At 43.4% G+C, this 8,740-nt stretch overlaps 1 protein-coding gene across 1 annotated transcript; it reads right to left on the reverse strand.

The window, feature by feature from the left end:
- Window positions 1–207: 207 nt before the first annotated feature.
- On the reverse strand, window positions 208–7,429 carry LOC140077183 (ficolin-1-like). The gene is made up of 8 exons (XM_072124138.1): window positions 7,294–7,429; window positions 7,020–7,133; window positions 6,692–6,745; window positions 6,172–6,210; window positions 5,168–5,295; window positions 4,870–4,999; window positions 2,949–3,083; window positions 208–872 (listed from the first exon to the last, which is right to left on the reverse strand). Exons 1-8 carry the CDS (start codon window positions 7,361–7,363, stop codon window positions 625–627), a joined length of 918 nt encoding a protein of 305 aa, XP_071980239.1. The 5' UTR covers window positions 7,364–7,429; the 3' UTR covers window positions 208–624.
- Window positions 7,430–8,740: the final 1,311 nt, after the last annotated feature.

The following is an 8,740-nucleotide window of genomic DNA, read 5'->3' on the forward strand; positions in this document are numbered from 1 at the left end:
AAGAGCGTGCAAAGTCCTATAGAATACTAGTGCACGGCCCTTAGTAAATGTGCCCCATGGTTTAAAAAATCGTCCCTTGACCTTCTTAATAAAAAACATTTGCGGGAATCGCTGTCACATTTCTTGGAGCTGCCTGTGAGTGGTGTGGATAACATTTTCCATATTTCATTCCTTGTTTTTTTAGATTTTTTTTAAAAATTACAATGGTTATTGATTTTAGTTTTATTTCAATGTAAATCGGTTTTGTCTATGGCATTTCATTACAGATCTAGAGCAGCAGTGATAATCATAATCTGTTCTCTCGATGAAGGAAATTCTAGCATGAAAGGAAGCCTACACTAGGTTATCCCACCTTATTGTAACCATCAGGGCCAGCGCCAGCACTGGGCATACTGCTGGGGGGCCCACAAAAGGCTGTACATAAGGAATACATGGGGATAAGGAGTTGTATTTAATGAATCCATGTTAGTTAGGGGGGTTTGACTACTGTAACCTGGAGCCCACCATTCCTCAGGGACAACCTAACTATGTGATATGGCCTCCATCGAGACAGCTATATAAGACATTTTGAGTAAATACTTATAAAGTCATAAAACAAATTCTGGTCTTCTTCTCCATCGTCTTCTAGACAGACCTTATCTTCATCTCTGCATGCTTATATGAGTATTTGTACCCTCTCGCAGAGTGCCAGTTGATGCCATCAGCATAGGAGGTCTGGGGTCCTTGGTGGTATAACCCATTAAGGTTTGCCAAGTGGCAATTATTATACCACCAGCCGCCTTTGAAGATTTGGGAGCAGTGGCTTTCATATATGTCGTTGTCTTGATCTTTAGTACTAAACTTCATGTTGACCAAATCTCCCATGGAATCTCCTGCAAAATGAAGAAGACAGATCATTTATCAGAATGGTTTGTCAGACACTAAGGTCTCATTCACACAACATGTCCTGTAACTCTCCATGTGCAGTCACGTTGTGCTCACTCCACCGTGACCGGACGCCTTAGGCGTTAGGTAATATCTGGACGCAAATGGTGCGTCCAGATATCGGTCCCCATTCAGTTGGTGTGAATGTACCCTAAGGGTGATCTCGACATTGGGGCCAATATGACTAGCCAGTGGTATCCTTGGTTGTTTTGCCACCCATAAAAGAAAGGGAATTGCACCAACCAGGGCTGATCTCCTCTCCTCCCTCTTTTGTTTGAGGCTTAGAGGACATAAACCATCAGAATTTCTGATGATAGACTGCCCAAACTTACTTGGCCCTTCCAATTTTTTGTGTGTGGAACCGTTTTTCTTAACTTCAGGAACATCAGCGTAGAAAAATATGCTAATGAGCCAGAGGTGCTCCAACCTATGTCACTGGATCATCTCTTGGCTTTGCGGTATAATTATATATGCACAACCCCATTCTCTGAAGTTAAGCCTGATGTAACTGGCTGTCTCCAAATCAGCGGGCGGGACCAAGCTAAACTTCAGAGAGTGGGGGCGTGCATATATAATTAGACCGCAGAGCCAAGAAGTGCTCAGGTGACGTAGGTGGAAGCGTCTCAGGTTCATTAGCATATTCTACCAAGGGCTTTTTGCAGATAGATGGTGATGTTCTAGAAGTTAAAGGGGTTTACCCATGAAAAAAGTTAGACCCTATACACGAAATAGGACTAAAATTGCTGATGGATGGGGGTCTCAGTGATGAGACACTCACAGATCCCGAGAATGGGGATGTCGCCGCTCTCCGAGATGAGCGGAGAACCTGGCTGTGCATGTCCGGTGCTGCCACATTCATCTCTACGGAGCTGATGGAGCCAACCGAACCCCCTTTCTCGTGATCTGTGGGGTTCTCCTCACAGAGACCCACACTGATCAGCAAGTTAGGCCCTATCCTGTGGATGAGGCCTAACTTGTTTTGTGGGCAAACCCCCTTTAAGAAAAAAGGTTCCACATACTAGAAAAAGGAAGTTTGGGCAGTCTACCATCACAAATTATGTTAATATTAATTTAAAGGGGTTTCTCACAGGATAGGGATAAATATCCGATCGCGGTGTGGATGATTTCTGAGACCTCGGTCAATTGCAGAAAGCAGGACTGCAAGTTCCACATAGATGCATAGTATTGCAGACTTGTGGAATTGGCTGGAATTGGCCATGCACTGCAGGCTTGAAAGTCCATAGAAGAGAATGGGGCAGATTTACTTACTGCTGTTCTTGCGACACAAATTGTTTTTTAAATTCCACGGTTTTTCTGAATCCGCCGGGTTGTCCGTCGGCCACACCCCCCCCCCCATTTCGGTCGCGTGAAAGCTGGCGCCGATGCCTCAAAATTCGATTGCGAGCGCCAAAATCCCGGGGCCATTCGGCGCAAATTGGAAATCGTCGGGAAACCTGAAGAAAGTGCGCGATTCGGACCCTTGAGCCCCAATGAGGTCAATGCTCCATATCTTACTATTATTATAAAGGTGGGCATGTGGCACCACCAGGACTCCCCATTGGCAGTCATGTGCTGCCTGCTATTTAACCAATTGCATCTTTAAGACATAGTTGCGCATATTTACTAAGGTCTGTGCTCCCAAAAAAAGCTTGTGCACTCTGTCAGAGCAGTGCAGGGGGGCGCCAGAGTCATGAAGAATGTGTGCCAAAAATCCTGAATCTGGTGCCCCCTGCAGACTACACAGGCAAACTGCACTGTTCTTAGTAAATGATTATAAGAGCAGCGCTGCAGAGCTTCTTAGTTCTTGGCTCTACAATACAGATAGTACAATGATGTCATCAAGCCACCTATGTCCTTGCTGTACCCCGTCAGAAAAGGAAGCTGGAGGTAAGTACTTTTTGTGTGGGCACTGATATGTCTCTTTTGGCCATCACAGTGGAACAGTAAAATGTAAAGATGCTAAAAATCATCTTGAAGGACTCTACATACAAGCTCTACACAGCTTTAATAAAACTATAAGTCACCTGCAGTTCCTTCCTTAAAGGCTCCAAGCAATAATTGGTATTTCTGAGATTCATCCAAGATTTTGAAGCTTGAATACTTGGCAAACACTTTTTTACCTTCAAACTCTTGTAGATCGATGCGAAGTTCCCATGTTCCTTAATAGAGAAGAAGATTGAGAACATAGTAGAGCTCAATACAGGGAAACTAAAATGGTGATTAAAACAGATGTTACAATGAGTCCTACAGCGACATCATGGATGTTTTAGGGAAATCTCATTTAGGGAGGAGAAGTACAAGTCAGTAAAGTGGCAATGCTAAGAGATGTTTAACACAATAATTAGCCAGGGCCTAGAAGATATGAAGACTTTGAGTAATGTACGAGCCAGCCTATGTAATCCTTACTGTAGATGTAGATGGTGTGTGTGTACCAGGGGTATAACTAGGAGAGGCAGGGCCCATGGCAGACTTCTGAAGGCGGACCCCTTAAAAATTATGCATATTTATATATGCACATTTTTATATCATTTATATTTACACACATATATATATATATATACATATATATATATACTTTCATACACACATACAGTTCTACACTTATACACACATTTATACATTCTTACAAACATACATACATTTATACACTCATGCATACAGTATATACACTTCTTTTACACACATACAGTACATGTGTATCTTATACACACACATACAGTTCTACTCTCATACACACACATTTATACATTCAAGCATACACACAAGCATACATACATTTATACACTCATGCATACAGTATATACACTTCTTTTAGACACATACTGTATAGACGTATATAGAGAATAAACAAATCACATATACACACATACAGCATATATATATATATATATATATATATATATATATATATATATATACCACACACAATAAACAGGCATGAAGTAGTGTTTAGGGAATCTGTTTTCCCCTGCCCCAACATTTCTTATCTGGGCTGCCAGCTCTGGTGTGTACTGTGAAAGATGTGCACTGTTACATACATATTATGCTGTATAATGTGCAGCATAATATGTATATATGTATTCTTTAGTGTGGAAGGTTGGCTGGCTGGTCCCCCAGACACTATGGGCCCCGTAGCAGCTGCCATGGCTGTTACTCCCCTGCGAGTTGTTACGCCCCTGGTGTAGACCATTCTTGGTCTAAGCAACAAAGTTGGACTCTGGGCCCCGGCTCTAGCTTACTTCCTACTACTGCTTAGCCCCCGTGTAAGGTGCAGGTCTATAACAACTCTGAAAAGGCCAGTGTATCACAGGATTATGTGTTCCCAAACAATCCCTGGTGACCTCTGGTGATTATATGGTACATTCCCCCAGTGGAAGGTGTCAAATTTAGCTATCAAACCTTGTCAAGTTTCTGTAAAGTTATTCCAGTCCACTACCTTCTGTCTTCTGTGTTTGACCCTTTTTCTGATCTTGTCCCCCAGTGTGTTTTACAGGTTCCAAACCCCTCTTGTCACAAACCCCTCTTGTCACAAACCCCTCTTGTCACAAACCCCTCTTTTCACAAACCCCTCTTGTCACAAACCCCTCTTTTCACAAACCCCTCTTGTCTGGGTTAGCTGTCACCAACATCAGGACCATTCCAAGATGTAGCCTTTACGAAGACATCTTCTCTGATCCCTGTAAAGGATATTGTGAAGACCAGGGAGACCCCCTGGAAAACACAACTTAGGAATAGCCTAATAGTCAATCCAGTTTGATACCCAGTTGGTCCACATCTGCTGAGTTCTACACTAAAATAAAGGAAAACCATATCATCTAGTCAATAACAAGCCAAGAAGACCATCAACTAGTCAATAACAAGCCAAGTAGACCTTGGATACATGGTAGCCACACCAAAAATGAGCAGGATGATCAATAAGGAGATGGTCCTCAGGCTTCCCATTACCTGTTGAAGTTATTTGATGTATATTATCATTTCCCAGCCAAAATTCATTAAGACGACTTCCAAATCCTTTCTTATATTCATCCCAAGTGCGGTAGAAGTCCACTGACCCGTCCCAACGTCTCTGTATGACCTAGAGGAGGTTGTGAGAAAAGACCTGGTCTAGATTATATGGTCTACAAAAATCTAACACAAACTACCACAAAGAAAAATATTGAGTCACAGGTCAAATATATAGAGAGAGGATAAGATGATGTTATAATGAATCCAGAAGATTCATGTTCATGCTGTATATACTTACAATCCATCCCCCTTCATCAGTGTCCATATCACACAGGACCTTAAGGGGCTGGTGGCCATCTGGGTATATGGTGTACCAGTCACTGAGCACTGCCCCCTGATTCTGTACTTCTTTGCAGTTCCTGGCAACTAGGAGACACATACATAAGTATAAAACTCCATGCAAAAGTTTATTTTGGAAAGAATAAATATTTTTCCAATGTAATTTTTTAGATATTCAGTGTCTTGATCTAATAACCAGTAGAGTGTGAATATAGAGGGGCAGATTTATTTACCCTGTCCCGTCGCGATCCCGCGGTGCATTGTCCATCGAGGATTGGGGTCCGGCGCGATTCACTATTCAAGTTCGTGCGTCCGAGTTCACGCATGTGTCGCTTCTGTGCCAAGGAGTTCACCTGCTTCTTTCCGGTGCATGTAAGTGCTTGATCTTGAGACACATTTCCTTTTTTAAATTCCACGGTTTGTCCCCGATTTCTGTCGCATGCAAGCCTACGCCGATGCACCACAATCCGATTGCGTGCGCCAAAAACCTGGGGCAATTCAGGGCAATAGAGAAATATTCGGGAAACCCGACGAAAGTGCAGCGTTCGGACCCTTACTAATTGAGCCCCAGAGTGTCTAGCGTTCAAATTAAAATGTGTAATACTTTGTTTCTCCTCTGGAGGTGCTGTAGGGAAAATGAACACTGCTAGCAGTGTGTGTCTGCCACTTACATTGATTTTGATCCCCCATTTGATACAGTGTAGCCTTCTTTATCCTTCAGCCTTTGATTGTGTAATCTGCCCCCAGTTTGTCTAAGTTACATTGATGTAATTGGTATATTTTAGCAGTTTTTTTAAAGGAAGGAATTCTTCGTGTCCATTTCATAAAACTAAATTATTTTTTTATTTTTTTGTATGTCTTATTATCCCCTTATTGTGCAGGTAAGTTATATCTTGGTCGATCTGCAAATTTCATTTAGGGCAATATGGATTCTGTGTATAGGGAGAAGTTCACAGAACTTACCATACATCGGCTCAGCCTCACAATTGTCTCCTTTCTCTCCTATAAGAAACAGATGTGGTGGACAAGAGAAGATGATGGCAAAAGAAACAAGAAAACTTTGCAAAACTTGTTTGGAAGTCTTGAAAATACTAACTAGAAAGACATAAGAATAAATCTGTGACTATAGGCACAAGGTGCAGAGGGTGCCCAGGGGCACGAGGCTGCCCATATGAAGAGACCAATATCAATACGTTACAGTTGGGGGTAGGGGAATCTGGGGTAGATTTTGCATTAGGGTCTTGCAGTTTGAAGTTACACCACTGTGCCACACTCAATAATGTAAGATAATGTGGGGCTGTTTGGTCCTCATAGCTGGAAGCTTCATCTGGACCAAGCATATGAACCTACCTATGAATGCACTTTTTTGGACCCTTGAAAAACATGTGACATATCATTTATAACACACTGGCACCAGACAGAACAGATTATGTGAATTTTGTATATAATATTAAAACATTACAAGTCATAGTTCTTTACTAACCTTTTTGACCCGGAGGTCCATCCTTTCCTTGCTCCCCCGTAGCTCCCCTTTCCCCTGAAGAATAAAGCAGTAGTGTTATAATATGGGACGAGGGACCTAATAGCAAAGATAAAAATGAACCCCCTTTCAGAATCTACATGACACTAACAAAACCCTAAAAAGTTCTCAAAATTCATTACAATGGGGATGAAATCATTATGTATCTATGGTCCCGGTGCCTATTGATTATATCTACTAATCTAGAGAAAACCTAAACTGACACCCTTCTACAATATGGAAAATATCTTACACAACCCATAAACTTCAATAGTTATTCACTTTTACAAACCTTTGTCTCCCGTTGTCCCAATTTCTCCTTTTTGACCTGGAGGACCAGGATGTCCGGGACAACCTCGAAGAATTGATAATTTGTCCGACTCCCCGATCCCTAAAACTTTCACTTCTGCCAATAAAAATGCAGTTTCAATGAGGGGGTGGAACAATAGAAATCTTTTTATATAATTTTTTTTTTAAATATAATTTTGCCAACTTTGTGAAACTTTTTGATGTTGCTCCCAAAATCACATCAAAATACATGAGATGCATATACATGATGTACTCACCCGGACATGGCTGATCACTGCTACAGAGTCTGGACATGGATCCTAGTAGGAGCAGGACTGACACGTACATGATGGTCTCAAGAAGAGGTTTAGATCCGTCCCTTGGACCCTACAAGTTCTTTCTAAAAGAATTTGTCACAAAGACTCCCAGTTTTATATGGGTGTCATGTGATCAACACTCCTCCCCTTTGCCGCCGCCTTCTCCAAGGGACATGGACTTTCTCAGGCCGCAGTTCCATGTTTAACTAGTCCCCTCCGACAATTAGGAATTTGCAGAGTTACAACCTATGACAAAGTCTTCTAACCATCATTCAAACTGGAACAATCCCAAAGCAATTACTGTAAATATGAGGGAGGGAAGTCGGGTATAAGAAACCACAGCAATGAATGGGGAAGAAGTTACCCTGGAAAAAAACTGTAAAAGTGGCCCCATTCTGTGGGCGGGGTCAAGAAAGAAGGCGTGACCATGCAATGTGGGTGGAGTTACTAAACTCCATGCAAACTGTTGATAGATGGTCTAAATCAATATGTACAGTGCAGATAAAGAGACTCATAATACTGCCTCCCTTGCACAGGAAAAAAAGGCTCTTTTTTTAAAAGAACACAACTTAATACTGCCTTATATATACACAAGAAACTACTGCAATACCTTCTCTGATAAACAAGACTGTAACTACTATAATACTGCCCCCTATATACAAGAATATAACTACTATAATACTGCTACTATGTCATATAACACCACCATCCAGTCCCCTCAGTATACAGCCAGCCAGTCCCCCCAGTATACAGCCCACCAGTTCCCTGTATGTATATAGCCAGCCAGCCTGCCCCCCCACAGTACATAGCCAGGCAGCCTGCCCCCCCCCACAGTACATAGCCAGCCAGCCCCCTCCACAGTATATAGCCAGCCCGCCCCCCAGTATACAGCCAGCCAGCCCCCCAGTATACAGCCCGCCAGTTCCCTGTATATAGCCAGCCAGCCCGTCCCCCACAGTCAGCTAGCCCCCTCCACAGTATATAGCCAGCCCGCCCCCCAGTATACAGCCAGCCCCCCCAGTATACAGCCCGCCAGTTCCCTGTATATAGCCAGCCAGCCCGTCCCCCACAGTCAGCTAGCCCCCTCCACAGTATATAGCCAGCCCGCCCCCCCAGTATACAGCCAGCCAGCCCCCCCATTTACAGCCAGCCAGTCCCCCAGTATACAGCCAGCCAGTCCCCCCAGTATACAGCCTACCAGTTCCTTGTATGTAGCCAGCCCGCCAACAGTACATAGCCAGCCAGGCCCCCCCCTCCATAGTATATAGCCAGCCCGCCCAGTGTACAGCCAGCCAGTCCCCCCAGTATACAGCCCGCCATTCCCCCTAGTATACAGCCCACCAGTCCCCCTAGTATACAGCCCGCCAGTCCCCCTAGTATACAGCCCGCCAGTCCACCCAGTATACAG

This window comes from Engystomops pustulosus, chromosome 9 (genome assembly GCF_040894005.1).
Source record: "Engystomops pustulosus chromosome 9, aEngPut4.maternal, whole genome shotgun sequence".
Classification (NCBI taxonomy): domain Eukaryota; kingdom Metazoa; phylum Chordata; class Amphibia; order Anura; family Leptodactylidae; genus Engystomops; species Engystomops pustulosus.

Excerpts from the sequence above, each read along its gene's own strand:
- LOC140077183 (XM_072124138.1), bottom strand. The coding sequence starts at position 7,363 with ATGTACGTGTCAGTCCTGCTCCTACTAGGATCCATGTCCAGACTCTGT. Across the intron at positions 7,134-7,293 it reads CAGTGATCAGCCATGTCCGG|AAGTGAAAGTTTTAGGGATC; the intron begins GTGAGTACATCA and ends TTTTATTGGCAG. Across the intron at positions 6,746-7,019 it reads TGGGACAACGGGAGACAAAG|GGGAAAGGGGAGCTACGGGG; the intron begins GTTTGTAAAAGT and ends TTTATTCTTCAG.